Source organism: Canis aureus, chromosome 33 (genome assembly GCF_053574225.1).
Source record: "Canis aureus isolate CA01 chromosome 33, VMU_Caureus_v.1.0, whole genome shotgun sequence".
In the NCBI taxonomy this organism is placed as follows: domain Eukaryota; kingdom Metazoa; phylum Chordata; class Mammalia; order Carnivora; family Canidae; genus Canis; species Canis aureus.
The window spans coordinates 22,146,285-22,164,500 of record NC_135643.1 but is presented as its reverse complement, the minus strand read 5'-3'; the positions used below and the strand labels follow the sequence as shown (position 1 = coordinate 22,164,500).

General features: G+C 36.6%; 1 protein-coding gene across 4 annotated transcripts; it reads left to right on the top strand.

Moving 5' to 3' along the window:
• Positions 1–60: 60 nt before the first annotated feature.
• On the top strand, positions 61–13,656 carry LAMTOR3 (late endosomal/lysosomal adaptor, MAPK and MTOR activator 3). Of its 4 annotated transcripts, none has more exons than XM_077882116.1 (7): positions 61–260; positions 531–576; positions 3,139–3,173; positions 7,530–7,588; positions 9,599–9,732; positions 10,802–10,865; positions 13,079–13,656. In XM_077882116.1, the coding sequence occupies exons 2-7, from the start codon at positions 568–570 to the stop codon at positions 13,150–13,152; spliced, it is 375 nt and encodes a 124-aa protein (XP_077738242.1). In that variant the 5' UTR covers positions 61–260; positions 531–567; the 3' UTR covers positions 13,153–13,656. The 4 variants fall into 4 exon arrangements, with proteins under 4 accessions (XP_077738242.1, XP_077738241.1, XP_077738239.1 ...); XM_077882115.1 differs by having other exon boundaries at positions 61–341; XM_077882113.1 differs by having other exon boundaries at positions 64–227.
• Positions 13,657–18,216: the final 4,560 nt, after the last annotated feature.

The window sequence follows — 18,216 nt, the reverse complement described above, 5'->3', positions numbered from 1 at the left end:
GGGCCGGGAGGGGAGGGGCGGGGCCGATGCCAAAGGCCCTCGCACCTCCCCGGAAATGCCGTGTCTTCGGGCCTCGGAGACAGAGAACTGCTTCCGGGAGCGCGGAGGAGGTCGCAAGTCATGTGACGACGGCTTTCCGGGGAGACTTGTCTTTGAAACTGTCCCTGAAGTTACGGCGGAGAGAGCACCGCAGCCCAGAAAGCCAGTAACTCGAGCCGCTTCGCTCGGTATACAGCCGGGGCCCGCAGGGGGCGCGAGCGGTGAGACGGAGAGGGAGAGCACTGGCCTTCCCCTCTCCTTTGGGCCTACATGTCGGCGACTGGAGGGTGGAGTGGGCTGAGGTAGGGCATCCCAGCTTCCTTCTGGCTCTTTGGGAACTCCCACCTCGCTTGGGCTTCCCTGGTGCGAGTCCTAGAGCCACGGATCCTTGCCCGGCCGTGATGAGAGCCGACTCCGCTTATTAGGCTGGAGGTGAGAAGAGAGTGAGAAGAAGGTCTTGAGGGGAGAATCACCAGGAGTTTCTCTTCCAGGAGTGGAGATTGATCCTGCGGAAGAAAGGGGTTCGTCATGGCGGATGTGAGTTAACACACCCACACAAGAGGAAGCGGGGAGGGTGGGGAGTTTGCTGGAGGCCTACTGCGCGGGGAGAGGCAGAGCTTCCCGAGCAGAAATGAGTTTACTTTTAACCCGCCCACCGCCATGTATTTTCTGTAGACTCCGGAGTGAGTGACTAACATGAAGAGATGTTCTGGGTCCTGAGTTTCTGCCCACGGTGAGGGCGGAGGACGCCAAGGTGTCTGAGGTGGAGAAAATTGTACTCTTGCCACTCCCCAGTGCAGCGGGCGTTAAGAGAGGCTCTGAACACCATTTGAATTTCTAAATGGCGTTTTGCGGCTGTGTGAATCTACTTTTTCCCAGTAAAGTGGTCATGACGTGTCTCTAGATTCACTGGAGGCAATTTGAGATGATTTCTGACTGATAACCTCATTAGCACAGCAACAAAACCCAAATTCGAAGTTTAGGAAACTTGATTGTACTAGTTACTAGGAACAACAGGGAATTAACACTACGAATCTTTATATTTTACATCCTGTTATTATTTTACTTCTGTACATGCTGGGCGTTCTTCGAAACACTGAACGTATGTAATTCTTACAACTTTCAGGAAGTAGGCACTGTTACTACCCTTGTGTTCTAGATGAGGATGCCAAGGCATAGAAAGGTGAAGTAACTTGCCTCAGGTTACACGGCTGGTAAGTTGTAGAGTCCAGGTACCAAGCCAGACAGTCTGACTCCAGAGTTTATGCTCTTAACCGCTAGGTTAAATGGTCATTAAACATTAATATCAATGTGATTTTTTTTTTCTTTTTGGTTGCAAGATTATGTGTTTGAATATTTAGGAACTTTGTATGCCTTTACATACAGACACTTCATTTTTGGGGGTGTTTGTCATTATGTTCTTGAGACCTTATTCTCCAGGCATCGTCAAATCACTATATATCTATTGAGCATCACCTTGCAAAGGTTGTTGCAATAAGGGCTGTGGGTGAAATAACAACAATTAAGGTATAATTCCTCTCTTTAAGGGTTTTTAAATTTCTTTTTAAGGTATAGTAAGCAGGTGATCATAAATGTATATACATTATTGTGTGAAAATTCAAAGAAGAGAGGGATTACATCTGGTTTGTATTTATCAGGAAAGCTTATTTGGAGTATTTGGTGGTTGAGATGAGCTCTAAATAAGTAGCATTTTTTCTTAAAATTCTTTAATAAAGAATTATTATTAAAATGAATAGTATAAGCAAAGTTTGAGAGATAGGAAAGGGAAAGAGATGTGTGTGGAGGAGCTGTGAGTTGTCCACTTTTGCTGGGGCTGAGGTTATGAGGGTGTGGTAGGAAGCAAGACTGTAAAATTAGGTGTTGACCGTATTGTAGAGAGGCTCAAATATTAAAAGAATTTGTAGAGAATTTTTTAAACAGTGGAGAGCCACTCAGATGTTGGTTCTCAGCCTTGGCTGCACACAGAATCATCTGGCACCTCTAACCCAGGTGAAAAAGTACAATAATATGGCTACTAGCATTGTAGAATTGTATGGGATAGAAATGGGAGACCAGCATACCAGTTGGACTAGCACAAGTCATAAATAAAAAAGTGAACCTGAATTATAATGTCAGTTGAAAAGGAGAGGAAGAGATCATTTTAAAAACATTTGACGTCACAAATCATTTAGAAGTGATAAAGGTGATGTTATTGATGTTATTAGGGTTAAATGTTACTCTGTGTTTCAGACCTGAATAATGGGATTGGTAGTGCCATTAGTGGAAACAATAAGAGATTGAGGAAATCTATATTTCACAAGAAATGTTATGAGTTGTATTTTAATGTGTGTGTTTAAGATAAGAGCAGAGGTTAAGATGGTGATGATAACATAAAATAAAATGAACATTCAGGTTTGGAGAATAGTAGGGATTAGAGGTTCAAAACAACAGATACCTGATTTACCTAGGTAGACCTCATAATTGATACCTAGATTGTCAGTGAAATTCACCAGGTGAGAAAGTGTAAGGAGAGGAAATAAAATAGTGTTTAATTTCTTTAGTCCCAGCTCTCTTCCATGCTTAACACTTGACACACATTGTCATTTACTGTAGTCATGAAAACAAATGGAGTTTCAGAGAAGTGAGTTTACCCATGATTGTTAAAGTGACATTAGAAGGCTTATCTGTGGACACAGAAAGATGTTTATAATACATTCTCAAGTGAACAAGACAGTGGCAACAGGATGTAAAATAGTATGAAAAATATGATCTAATTTTACAGCTAATATGTATTTGCTATATTTTTGTCCAGATAGGCTAATTAGTTTACATACATCTTCTCAATAAATTTTAACAACAGTCTTATGACATAGGTTCTGTGATTTATCCCTTCTCAACAAATAATGAAACTGGAGCTTAGAGAAAAAGGCTAATAAATAACTTGTTCCAAGTCACACAACTAGTATCAAAATCAGAAAGAAAACACAAGAAAGATTATGTGAGTGACAATTTAAAGTACCTGAAATGTGGGTGGGACAGTAACTAGAGAACCAGTACAAGGCATATTATTATAATGTGATTTCTTATATTCTCTTTCAGGACCTAAAGCGATTCCTGTATAAAAAATTACCAAGGTAAAAAATTACTAATTTGTTATTAAACAAATTCTGCATAATATATATTGATTTTATGTAACATTTCGTTTCTGTATATTATAGACTAGTATGTATATTATGCTGCTGTTTAGCATTTTCACATATTTGACATTAGCACAAGAAATATCCTTTGAATTTGCAGATAAATAATATGAGGCTTAGAGAAGTTATGTGACTTGTCTGAAGTTAAACAGCTCATGAATGCCAGAGGGCTAGAAGTTAGATTTCTTGTCACTTGAGAGTTCTTTCAAATATACTGTCAGCAGTTTACTGGATTATACTTTAAAGTAGTTAGAGCAGTTTTAAGGGGAAAAACCCTAAGAACATGCCTTTCCTCTAGTATCATTTTTAAGACCTAATTGCTGAGTCTGCATAACCCAAAAATGCTGGATATAGACAGCATTCATACTTGGAAAAATCACAAAGGTTTCTTTTGCCTGCACCCAGTCCATTCGATGCACCAGTATCAATTAGGTTCTGTGTGGACGACAGCAAACTTCCTTTTAGATATTTTTGTGGTTCAAAGGACTTTGTCACTTTAGTTGTATTAAAATTCACATTTAGCTTAGTGTAAAGTAATACCTGAGAGTTAAGAATATGAGAAAGAGAATACAACTTGAAACATCCATTTTTATATTTCAGCATTACTGAATGACCTTTGAGGTGTAAAAGTGAGATTTTTTTTTTTTTTTTTTTTACTTTTTTAAGAATTCTCCAAATGTGTGAATTTTAAAAGATTTTGGATGTCAATTTATTTCTGTAGGTAGGTTAAAAAAAAAAATTCTCTTGTTTGGATTTTTGCGTGAATTGTTTGACGTGGTTTGCCTATTGACTTGTGCCTTTACCCTGGCTGCAACCGGTAGAAATTAATGACCTTGTCTCCTGGGTTTGATTTATGTATATTTTTCTATATTCAGGAAGAACATACTATTGAACTGTTAAGTAACTGTTACTTCTGGTTTCATGTTAATGTAGTACTTGAATTCATTTTCACTCTCTTCCTTCTAGTACTTGCAAAACTAGAGCACTGATTCTGTTCTTAACATGATGAACAGGCTTTGCTTGGTAGTTCAGGGCCATAAAAATGACTGTACAAGCCGAAACCGTCCAAAGCAATTTTAGTAATCCCTGGGGAAAATGACAGTTGTTTTGTGACCTTTAGAAGATTTTGTCAAAACATTAAAACCTTTTGTTGGTTCTGTTTGAAGGGATAGAAACAAATGCTAAAACCAATATTTGTTTAATACACCACAATTTAAAAACAGTGGAAATACTGAGGATTACAGTGTTAGTTTCTTTGTAGAAAACTTCTCAAGTGTGGTTTGAACAGTGCCTGCTTCTTTGCATATATAGTAAAATATATGAAAGGTAAAACCTTAAGATAAGGAGCAGGCATCTTTTCTGTGCCTTGGCAAATTGGCATACTCCTTTCTAAATGTGGATCAGCTTCCACCATTTTGTCCTTTGTACTGTTGATGTTCAGAGTTTTTTGCCAGCATCACTTCCTCTGGGAGATTTTCATCCTTTTCATCACAGCCCACTTTCGTAAATTCTGTCAGTAAGTGCACTTTCACGAAGCTCCTCTAACTGCACGTCTTGTGCACAACAGTAAAAATGTCAGCATTCTTTTGGCCAGTTATCTCATCTATGAGTGCTTGCTTTCTATTTGAATTTCACTTCCAGCATTGTCACCTTTACTTCCTTTGCTGTATTTCATCTTTATTAGCCAGTTCCCTATTTCAGTTCTGTTTTTCTTTTTAATGTCATATGCTTTTTCATTGGAAGACAAGGAGATAATAATACTCCATGCTTTACTGTCCCTGCATAAACTAAGTAACAGATGCTCAGTGACCAGTCACCGACACACTTTGAAAGAAGTGATGGGACAGTGTGCATCTGTCATTTACAGTTATTCACACAGTGATTTGTGTGAAGAGTTAGTGGAGTTTGTATTGTATGCCGTTACTCACTTAATACACCGTACTTCCTGAAATTTGAGCCATCCTGTCAGGGAGAGTGGAATTATTTCATTCAACTGTGGTAACTATAGTCCACATTGGAACTGTACAAAATGAAGGCTTTCTGTACTTAGGCTTTCTGTATCTGCCTCGTTGGAGGTTTAGCATATTGAATGGATGGTAAAATTGACCAGTAGGGTTGGAAAGATACCACACTGGCAACAAAATATAGGAGCAGAAGCCTAGTTGATATTTGTAAAAAGAGTATTTGTAAGAGTGTGATGAAAATCTTTCTATAGTAGAAGAAAGGGATTAGGACCATATGTTTGTTTTGGTTTGGTTTGGTTTTCCCCCACCACACAGTTCCCCTCTTGAAGGCACCCATTACCCTCGAAGTTAATTTACGCACCTAGAAACAAGCAGGTAAATAAGCACACATATTTATACATGTACACATAGGTCTTGGTTGAGGCTATTAGGACAAAGTGTACCATAGATTGGATTTCCTATAAATAAGTGAAATTCTCACAGTTGTGGAGGCTGGAAGTCCAAGATCGAGGTGCCAGCATGGTTGGATTCTGGTGAAGGCCGCTTTCTGAGTTGCACATTATAGACTTCACCTATCTCCATATGGTAGAAGGAGGGCTAGCTAGTCTCTAGCCTTAAGTAAGGGCACTATTCCCATTCTGAGGGCTCCACCCCATATCCTAATTGCCTCCCAAAGGCCCCACCTCTAAATACCATCACATTGGGATTAGGGTTTCAACATACGAATTTTGGGGGTGACATAAACATTTAGTCCATTGCAACAATACATATGTGTGCCTACCCTTGTTATTATATAAGTTTTGTTTCCTGTACACACACTATGCAAAACTATGTTTTTTCACTTAACAATATACCTTTGAGACCAGTCCTTCCCAGTGCATAACAAAAAACCTTATTTTTAATGGCTGCAAAGTATTCCATTGTATATGTGTGTCATAATTTATTGATCTTGTCTTTCTTAATAGTTAGGTTTTTTCCTATTTCAAGTGATGTTGCTGTTGATAACTGTACAAAATTGTTTCTGTGTGTACATGTATCTGTAGAATATACTTTTATTTAACTAGTTTTTAAGAAGAATTTCTTTTATACATTAACCTTACAGAGAAAAAAAAAAACCATGCAGAGCACATTTTAATCTGTAGATAATTCCAGAATTGAATGATCATGAAAAGTAATACCAGTAAATGTTTATACATGGTTATTTCATCGTTCTTACTTTTAATGTGAAGTTCATAAATGATAGTGTTTATAACATTTTCTCAAATTTTAATAACACTTCTCTGACTTAAAAGTTTTTGCCACTGGGATCTTTAAAGTTTAATTTCAGTATCTTAATATGAAAATTCCTATTTCTAACTTAAAACATTAAGGTTAACAAAGAATGATCTGGGTTATAGTTATCATTGAACATATTTCTGAGCAGCAGTCTAGCAGTCTTGGATATTACAAGATTATAGGGCTGAAAGTTGGAGAATGTTTTCCCATTCTAATTTTTAACACTTAAGTTTTGTGCTCTCGGAATTCTCTTAAAGAGTTAACACGTAAACTGCCTAACTGTCAGTGTGTGCAGATGACATTCTGATGGCAATTAGTAATAATTAATATTTGTGAATTTTAACTATCAGTTTCTACTTTACATGGATTATTTTATTAAATTTTACAATAGCTACATAAGTAGTTATTCCCATTTCATATTTTTAACAGGTGCTTACAGAGGTTTCATAACTAGCTCAGGGTGGTTTAAATAGTAAATGTAGGAGAGCCTAGACTGGACTATACAGTCACAGGTTTGATGATTCCACTTACTGCTTATTAGGCATAACTAAAAAGATTGCTACCAGACAGACCTTCATTCTTTCCAACCTGTTCCTTCAGCCTAGAGCAGTCTTTCTGTCAGTCTTCTGACCAGTGCCATAACACCTCAGCTTAACTACCACTGCCTTCCCTGACCCACTTGTCTAAATCACCCCCCTCTTCTAGGCTCTCATACCCCACAGATATCTTGATGGCACTTAATACCATTGTCACTATAGCTACTGCTGATGATAACCTGTCATACTTTCATAAATAATGGAAAGATAATTAGCCATTTTAATGGAGAATTATCTGTGTTTTAGATCTTTATCAATAGCATAAATTGGTAAGGATTATAAGGCATGGTTATTCAATTTCTGGAAGTTTTGGCAGAAATTTAGGAACTTACGAGGTCAGCAACTGAGTTGACAGTTTTTCAGAAATATACTTGAAAATCCCCGTAATGACTTTAAGGTACATATTTTGAGAAAATGAAATGCTTCATAATATTTTAACTTCTTTTTTTTCTTTCTAGTGTTGAAGGGCTCCATGCTATTGTTGTGTCAGATAGAGATGGAGTCCCCGTTATTAAAGGTAAAAACTGAGCCTGAGCCACCTGCATGTCAGTGTCATGTTTGCCTTTTTTTTTTTTTTTTTTTTTTTTTAGATTTTATTTATTTATTCATGAAAGACACACAGAGAGAGGCAGAGATACAGGGAGAGGGCGAGGCAGGCTCCCTGCAGAGATCCTGATGCAGGACTCAATCCCAGGACCCCAGGATCACAACCTGAGCCACCCAAGTGCACCTCATGTTTGCTTTTGAATAAAAACATATTTATGTCTGAGTAGGGCAGAAGGTAAGCATATAAAAGCTACTTCAGTAAATTTAGGCGATGGTCTCAGTTTAGGGGGAGATGTTTGCTTTTGTATGTTGAAGGCTGGGTTGGAGTTTATAACTTACTACATTTTGAATGGATTGTGTCATCATCAAGAGTTTAAACATGGGTTTATCACAAGCCCAATTTTGCATTAGAGACATTTGTGGTATAATGTAAACATTAGTAAATAGTGCTCAGACTAAGCATGTATGCAGCTGTATATATTATACACACACATTTCCCTAATATATAATTTTTGATCAGTACTACTGGTGGTTGTGGGATAAACTTCCGTACATTTGAATTCACATATATTGGTTTTTTTGTTGTTGTTGAGTCTCTGTTAATTTTCTCCTTCTTTCCTAGAAATAAGATATTTTTTAAACTGCTAACTTCACAATTACTTTAATTAATTAGACTCTAACAAGACTTTCTCGCCTAAAGAAGAGCTTGTTAACCTAAAAACTATTTTTTTTCCTTGATTTTCAGCCTTTTTTTTTTTTTTTAGGTTTTATTTATTTACTTATTTGAGAGAGAGAGCACTAGGCATGAGAGCAGTGTAGAGGAGCAGAGGGGGAAGGAGAGGGACAAGCAGACTCTGGCCAGAACCAGGAGCCTGACATGGGGCTCAGTCTCATGGCCATGAGATCATAACCTGAGCTGAAATCAAGTCAGTCACTTAACTGACTGAGCCACCCAGACGCCCCTCAGCTTTTTAAAATATATATGATGTCACTGCATCAGTGTGTATTAAGACTATTTTTACTACTTGTTTCTTAATATGTCATCACATGGATGTTCCTAGTTCTTTAGGGATGCTGTAATAGATTTACCAAAGAAAGATTAAGTAATGTTCTTTACATTTATTTTCCACCTGAGGTTATCATCTGTGTCAGATAATTTTAGACTTTAGAATTCAGAGAAAGTTTAGAAATCACCTAATTTAGTTCTTTCATTTTGTAAACAAAGATGGTCAAGTGCAAAAAGTACATCGTTAGTTCAGAGTTACAAGTGAGTCAGTAACAAGATAGTAATAGAACCAATTATCTTCTGATGTGTGGTTCAGTGTGCATTCTAAGCCACCATACCATGGGCAAGTAGTCACCTGCCTTTTCACCTTTTCTCAGTTCTGGTATTGAGGGCTTTGAACAAAATCAAAATAATGTTGGAGATTTCCCAGCTCTAATGTTCTTTCTTAGGATCTCTGTATTAAGGCCTTAAGCTCTGCACTTATTGGTAGAACTAACTCCATTCAGGCCTTATAATGAGTGAAAGAAACTTAAAACAAATGGCTAGCTGCAAAATTATTAAATATCTTCAAGTGATGTGTTATAGGTTTTATGAGAGCAAAGGTTTTCTGGAAGCTTTTTTCATTATTATATTCTGACTTGGCTCTCAGTTAACCAGAACATTTAGTTTATTAAATGTACTGATTAATTTGTGTTTTAAAGTAGGTATTAAGAAAATATATACATTTAGAATTCTTTGAAAAAAATTACGAGGATCAGTATTTCCTCCCTTAGTTAGGATCATTCAGTTTCTCATTGAGCAGTTTTTCTCACCAAAATGGATGAGACCCAATTATTGATATGATCTTCAGCATTGTGAAGCATAGTACCTCTTGTGCTCAATATTTTCACTGATTTATGTTTTTTAAAAAAAAGTACGATAAACTTCTATCATATCCACTGCATTGATTTTTATTTAAATCATTTGTATTTCCAGTGGCCAATGATAATGCTCCAGAGCATGCTTTGAGACCTGGTTTCTTATCTACTTTTGCCCTTGCAACAGACCAAGGGAGCAAACTTGGTCTTTCAAAAAATAAAAGTATCATCTGTTACTATAACACCTACCAGGTAGGTTCATAATAATTGAATGGTTTGCTGCTTTCACCTATTATTATAATAGTCTTCTATATAGAATAACTAATGTTATTCTAAATTTTAGTTTTGAAATGTGGATGGCATTTTAAAATCTTAGCCTTCAAAGTTGTGTTGAATTGTAGTAATTGTCTTCACATTTTATTCCAGTATACCAGGAATTAATTAATATGGAAAAGTGATTAAAAGATTTATTAATAAAATACATTATCCTAAAAAGAGAAGTCAGGTCACTCTTACCTCCAGTAGATGGTGCCCTTAGCTTAACAAATATGATTTCTCAAATGACACACTTATTTTGTTGTTGTGACAAATAAAAAGTTCCCTTTGATGGTCACATGATAAGTTACTAAAATTTGTTATTGCTGCTAATTCCTTCATTTGGTTTAAAGATATATATAAGTGAGGTTATTATGAGAGAATTTCATTGCTACATACCTCTTGATGTGTAGCTGCATTTTTTTGTTTAGAATAAATTAACAGCTTCTGCTTTAGAGCATTGTTTCCCAGAATTTGATTCATGTACTGCTGATGTTACACAAGTGACATTTTTTATTTTAAAAAATAAATACACATATTCTCATGTGTATTAGGCAAAAGATAACAACCCCTTTTGACCTTTAATTTTACTAATAAAGATTAGTTTGAAACTAACTTTTTTTAAGTGATAGTTGATTTGAAGTTTAAATTAATAGTGTTACAGGAAGCAGGAAAATCATCAAGATATAATTACTTGAATGAGAAATACTGACTTTAGCCATGTAATCAAATATTTCTGGAGTCCCTGCCATGTAATAATTGACACACTGCTAGGCTTTGGAGCTAGAGAAATGAAGATGACATAGTCCTGCCTTCAAATCTCTGCAGGTTGAATAATGATAATGTCTCTAAGAGATACTCTGTGGTACAGAAATACTTATTTTCAGCTCTTTCATATTACATGATGCTAGGTAGTATCTTACCCATTGGCCATTTAAATAAAAGTTTTGAAAAATTAAGATATTTTATTTGAGTAACATTTACTTAGATCTTACTTTCTTTTTAGGTGGTTCAATTCAATCGTTTACCTTTGGTGGTGAGTTTCATAGCCAGCAGCAATGCCAATACAGGTGTGTTTTAACTACCTTAAATACAGCTTTTAATTTCTTGTAATACCATATCTGAGCAGTATAATACGATAGAAATAGTAGATTTAGAGTCAGCAAAGCTGAATTAATGGCCCAACTCCACCATCTATTCCTTGGTCTCCAGAAAAGTAACTTCTCTCGATTCTGTTTTTCCTAGCTGTATAATGGAGCTAATACCTGCTTTCTTTGTCTGATGGGGTTATTTTCTAGTTCAAATGAACATTGTATGGGTAAGTGATCTTTTAAGAGAGAAAGGAAAATTAAATTATCTTCAGCATTGGAATGCTACATTTTGCTCACATTTGAAACAACTTAAGAAAATAGAGTGGAAAAGATAATCAGACACATAAAATGGTCAAGGATGAGTTCAATTCCATGTAGACCAATCTATTAGAGATTGTTAAATCTTGAATGATATTGGGCAAAATTAATGTGATTTAGATTTTAAGAGTCTGACTAGGATGAACATACATGTGTTCTTTCTAAGGGCCAAAGATTTTGAGAACACACACCACCAGGAAGCTGTATTTTCTATAGCAGATCATAGGATCCCATTATATCCAGTGACCTTGACCAGATATTTATGTTTAAAATAATGACTGTATTCTGTAGTTTACATACTATACTCCCTCTTGGATAAAGTGGGAATTTTTTTTTTTTTTTTTAAGTATTGACTCCTTTAGATTTGACTGCTATTTAGAACTGTTATACATTCTTTTTTCTGCTTTTTTCTTTCCAAGTTGTTTGAGCACATTCTGTTTCCAGCTGTGTCACTGAAACTTGTCTTTAGATGCCTTGTTTTTAAAATGAGGGGTTTAGAATTGATGATCTAGAAGGTCTCTTCCATTTTTAAATGTTTCAAAGCTGTAAAATAGTATATGTGAAAATACTTTGTAATTTATATAGGATAGTTGTGGTGTTGATATTTAAAGTATATTAAATATCAGTTGTGATCAGTCACCATCATATACTGAGTCATCAGTTGTTACAAATTTTGATAATGTACGGAATTATATTTTAGTACCTAGAACATTTTTTTTAAATGTTTTCTTCCACTCTCTGGTATGTATGTATGTATGTATGTATGTAAGAGAGAGGAGAGAGCAGATTGGGGGGGGAGGGGAGAGGGAGAAGCAGACTCCCAGCTGAGAAGGGAGCCTGAGGTGGGACTTGATTCCAGGACCCCTGGATCATGACTTGGCCAGGGGCAGTTGCCCAACTGACTGAGCCACCCAGGCACCCAACCTAGAACATTTTGAGAATCCCAGATGCTTTTAATATTCTGTGAAATAGAGGAAGATCTTTGAGCATAAAACAAACAGTTTCTAAGATATTTAAGATAAATAACTTTTTACTCTGACAAACTAAGGAAAAGCTAGATAGGCTAATTTCTAGACTACATTGTCTCCCAGATTCAACACTAAATTTGCAACATGGAAGTTTATGTTTTACACTCCTGCCATTCATCTTTAAAATTAATTTTTTCAATTGAAATACCCATTTACACTTGAGCTTTACTGAATTTATAAAATAGTTTTCTAATATTTCTTTATTCAAGGTTGAAGCAGCCTGTTTACTTGTATTTTGATAAAGTCTGTTAGAATCTGTTCAGGAAGAAAAGTGTACTTTTTTTTTTTAATTTATTTTTTTTATTTTTTAAAAGATTTTATTTACTCATGAGAGACAGAGAGAGAGAGAGAGAGAGAGAGAGGCAGAGACACAGGCAGAGGGAGAAGCAGACTCCATGCAGGAAGCCCGATGTAGGACTCGATCCCAGGACCCCAGGATCACGCCCTGGGCCAAAGGCAGATGCTAAACCACTGAGCCACCCAGGGATCCCCCCAAAGTGTACCTTTTTAAGTAAAAATCTTGTATCATTTCTGATCAGTACAGATTTTAAAACAATAAAGTATAAATTATTCTTTTCAAAACTCTTAACAAAATTACAGTACATATAATTTATATCTTCTAATACATATGAATATTTTTAAATGTATTTACTTTAATAATGAAAATAAACTTCATAATGAAAAGAGGTTTTGATTAGTTAGAATTATAGTATTTTGCTTTATTTATGGGGAATAAACTAGATCTTGTTTGCTTTTTAGTAATTAAATTTGACAGTAGGAAATCTAAGTCAAAGACTTTTTCAAGAATATTTTTCTGATGTTCTAATTTTCTTATCTGTGTTTTAGGACTCATTGTCAGCCTAGAAAAGGAACTTGCTCCGTTATTTGAAGAATTGAGACAAGTGGTGGAAGTTTCTTAATCTGGCAGTGGTTTTGACGTAAACCTTTTCATCATAACAGACACAATATCAATCCAGCAATCTTTAGACCACAACAATACTTGTATCCATGTACTCAAGAAAGGGCCCCTTTTCCCACCTTACACTAAAGAAAGAGCCTATAGTTATAATTTATGGACAGATTGATTGTTATCTTTTCTTGTGTAGGGTCTTTTCTTGACTTAGTGAGATCTGGGGTTACCACAGAAACGGCTCATTACATCACAGCTCCCATGGAGTTAGTCCAGTCACAGATATGCATGAGATTCTATTCATTGGATCAGAATCAAAATGATACTTTGATCCACTTGAGCCATTAAGTGCTCCCTATTATATAATATGCCCAGGCCTGCAGAATGAAGCAGACCCTTTTTATTGTGAATAATAATGAGGACATATTTTTCTTTATATTGTTTTATTTCTTTGCATTGAGTGTGAGGAAGATAAATGGCTTAGTAAAAGTAATAAAATCAGTACAATCACTAACTTTTCTATGTATATATTATTTTGCAATATAAGTGAATATTACTAATTGATTTGATTCTTTTCAGAGGGTGCTGCTCTTTAATGAAAATGATAGCTAATGGTTTTTTTCTCCACTCTGCTTTCTATAACCAATCAGTGTTTTAATGTTTGTGTGTTCTTTATAAAATTTAGAAGTAATTCATTATTGAATTCTGTTTCCAGAATTGGTATGTATGTAAACATGGTAGTACAGCCTTTTTTTTTTTTTTTCATACATGAGTATAAATAAAATAGTATTTTTTAAAGTATAGTTTGAGCACTAAATAGGTTTCTTTTCTGGCTTCTTTCAAAAGTTTAAAGAATATAATTAACTGAATTCATTTTCAACTACATGAATTATCAGTGAGTTTTGCTTACAGTTGTTGGTTTGGAGACTGTTGTACCTAGTGTCAATTGGAAAGTAAACCCTCATCCATGAGCCTAATTTACTTTCTTTGAAAGAAGTATCTTGGTTCTAGAATATGCCCTTTATATTCAGGAAGGCAGTCCACCATTCAGAGTTGTTAGTTTCTTTGGGTTCTTTGACAATCAGAGTTTGTCACTGGTAGAGTTCAGTACACCTGCATTGAGCACCTGTTGTGTGCCATGCACCAGAGCTACCACACTGCAGAATTCTAAGAAGTACAATTCATATCCTATTTGTGCTCCAGAGGTACCTTTCATGTGGAATGTGTGAATGCTGTCCCTGGAGTTGTGCAGTGAGTAGTCAGCCACTGTGCCTGCTTGCCTTTTCTTCCCTCTCTCTCTCTCCTCCCTCCCTCCTCCTCTTCCCCTCTTCCTGCTTTTATACAAACATGCAACTAAGTTATGGTACCTTCTTTTGAAGAACTTACAGCTCCGTAAATAAAAACAGGCATAGGATATAGTGATACAGCTATCCAGGATGCTGTAGAAACCCAGAGGTGGAGGGATTTAAGTTGGGCAAGAGCAGTAGCCTTTATGTGGAAATAGAAGCAGGGGACATGTTTGATCTGCAGGGAGCTATCAATAGTTCATGAAACCTAATAAAGCATTGAATGTGCACATTATAATGTAGAAATACCCCAAAATAAAATAAAATCTAGAATTCCCATTATCTGGGATTATTACTGAATAGTGTACAGGAGATTGTTGCTAATGCAATGCAGAACGTTAACTTCAGATGATAATATATGCCTAAAAATCCCAAGAAAGGAAACTATAATAAATGGAGATACTTTTAATCCTCCCATGGTGAATACTGCTACTATTAAAATTTCTGTTTGAAAGAGATAAATTGTTCTACAGCTTACCTGTAAAAGTAAATAGGTAAAAATCAGAAATATTTGAAAAGGTTATATAAAACTAGATGAACTAGTTTTAAAAGGTAGTATAAACTTGATTAGGTACACAATTAAGTGGGTCAATGGAACAGAAAAACCCAGAAACAGACTTTACTGTGGACATATGAGGACTTAAAACATTATGAGGATGACATAAGCCAGTGGGAAAAGGATTATTCAATAAAGTAGGACAGGCATTTTTTATGCCTTTCTGGTAGAAGTGTATATCTTGTATACCCTTTATATAGGACTCTATGGCAGTCTCTGTGAAACTTCCAAATGCACATAACCTTTGGCCTCATGTATTAGAATTCTCCAGAGAATTAGAACCAGTAGGATACACATTTTTTATTATGTATAAATATATATTATAAATGTTACACAAATATAAAACACTTAGGAGGAATTGGCACTCATAATTCTGGAAGCTGAGAAGTACTATGGTCTGCCATCTGCCAAGATGGAGAACCAGGGGAGCCAATGATATAAATCCCACTGAAGGCAGAAGACAAGTTAACATGTCTTAAATCAAGAGTGAGGCAAACGGCAAATTCCTTCCAATTTTGTTTTATTCATACTTTCAATGGATTGGGTAATGCCTGCTCCCACAGCACAAGGCAATCCACTTAGTCCACAGGTTGAATGATGGAACATCATCATAGACAAGAAATAATGTTTATTTGGGCACCCTGTGGCCAGTCAAGTAGATTAAAAAAATTACCACACCCAGCAATTCCACTTCTAGAAATGTCTACTGATGGAAATGGACATGTACAAAACTATGTGTTTGTAGGTATATTCATTGCAATTTGGTGATAACCAAAAGAATGGATACAACCTAAATATCCCATCATAGATAGGGTAAGCCCTATTTTCTGGGCTTCTTAACAGTACCAGTTTATACCTGTTATTTTTTGTGTAATTATTAATGTTACTTCTTTCTCTTTTTAAAGATTTTATTTATTTTAGAGAAAGGGAAGAAGAAGGAGGGGAAAGAATCCCAAACAGACTCCCACAACCCTGACCTTAGCTAAACCAAGAGTGGGTTGCTCAACTCACTGAGCCACCCAGGTGCCCCTATTAATGCTCTTTTCAACTCTCAAGTGTCTCATTTTAGATAAATTGTTAGTCACCCTAATCAGAGGATTAGTTAAATAAGTTACTACATTTGCCCAGTGGAAAAGAAAAAGGGAGAAGTGCTTTAGTTACCGAGATAGAAATCCAATATATGTTCAGTGAGAAAAGCATGGTGTGAAATTGCATGGTGTGCTGCAATTTATATATAAGAAATAAAAATACACTTGTATGTACATGTTTGTAACAGTAGGGAAGGACCTGGTAACACTTGTAGCCTCCAAGGAGTAGCGCTAGGTACCTGGGGAACAAGGGTCCCAGGAATGAACCTTTTCAGTGTAAACTTCATTGGTTTATGAATTTTTAACTTCAAAAATAATAAAATATTCCAGCAAGCAAAATTTATAATAACATGGTTGATGCGGTATTTGGGGAAGAAAATTGTATTAAGGATTGCCAAAGAAACGGAAGCAGAATATATATGTATTAAATTAATTTCAAGGAATGTGATTGCAGGAACTGGCTGGTCCAAAATCTGTAGGGCGGGCCAGAGGGCTGGATATCCTCAGGCAGTAGCTGAGACTGCTGTCTTCAGGCAGAAGACTTCGATTTCCTCACGGAAACCTCAGTTTTGCTTATAAGGCTGGCCTTTCAACTGGATGAAGCCTGCTCATATTATGGAGAATAATCTCTTCTATTTAAATTCAATGGATTCAGGATGATGGATGTTAATTTAAGCACATGTACAAAATACATAGCAACACATAGATTCATGGTCTATTGAATAGGTACGATGGCCTTGCTAAGTTGACACCTAGAACTAACCTCGGACTACCCTTGTGGGCTCGGCATCATATACATCTTCCTAAAGCATACTTACCTTCAAATAAAGTCAGTAGCCAACTTATATTTCTGTCAAACCTCAAACAACTAACCTACATACAGAAAAGATGTTCACTTTCCCCAGAGGATGCAAAGTACTTGGGCGTTCATTCACTTTTTTCCTTCATATACCATATTTTTTTAAATATTTATTCGAGAGGGGGGGAGGGGCAAAGGGAGAGGGAGAATCCAAGCAGACCCTTGCTGAGCACAGACCCTGACACAGGGCTCGATCCCAGGACCCTGAGATCATGAGCTGAAACCAAGAGTCACTCAACCAACTGAGCCACCCAGATACTGTAGTTTAAAGACTGATGTGAGATTAACCCTTTTTAATACATCTTAAGTTGAATGATAAAAGAATACAAGAGGAAAGTTTTGCTTAATACGTGTATTCATACGCATTCATGTACACACAAACATTCATAACAAGAAATACAATAATCACAGTCCTTGTGTCTTCAGCTGAGTATGTAGCTGTAGCTGGTATTTGTAACGGCCCTCCATTACCCATTCCATATTCCTTTTGCCCTCAGCAAGCACCTCAGCTGATCACAGCTCTAGCCTGTGGGGTGACCGAAACCTTTATTTCTGGAGAATCCAACCCATTGGTAGTCCTGCCTGAATTGTAGTTTTCCATTGACTTTAGTCATGGGACTCGGTGATCCTGAGATTCTCTAGAGGATGTGCTGTGTCATGAACATACTCTTCCCTCCATGGTGCAGTAGCAGCCCAGTGTCCCCCTGGAAATCAGGACCAATTGGCCCAGTCAGTACAGTTAATTCCCTTCTTTACCTGCTGATTCCAACAGAGAAGTCCAATGAAGCTGGTAGCAACAGAATGCTTCCACCATTCCTTGCTTTGAAACCAAAACCTCTAGACTACCACAGCATTAGAATATGGAGACACTGCCCAGCCCAGCTAGATATTGCCACTTACATGGTGCTCTAACGGAGTCTTCAAAAGGCCATTCCACCATTTTATCAGGGCTGCAGCTTCAGGATGATGGGGAACATAGTAAAACCAACAAATTCCATGACGGGTATGTGATTTATATTAACTCCAAAATCCAAGGAGGCCCGTTAGGTATTGTGCCTCTTTTTTGGTTGTGAAAAGGGCCAGATGCAACAAGTTATCCTTTACCTTAGAAGAGCTGTCTTGACCTGTCTCATACCACTGGGCCCCCAGAATTTCAGTGAGATGAAAGCCCCTGAGTTTTTGCTGAATTTATTTCCCACCCTCAACCAGATATCTTACCACTAAG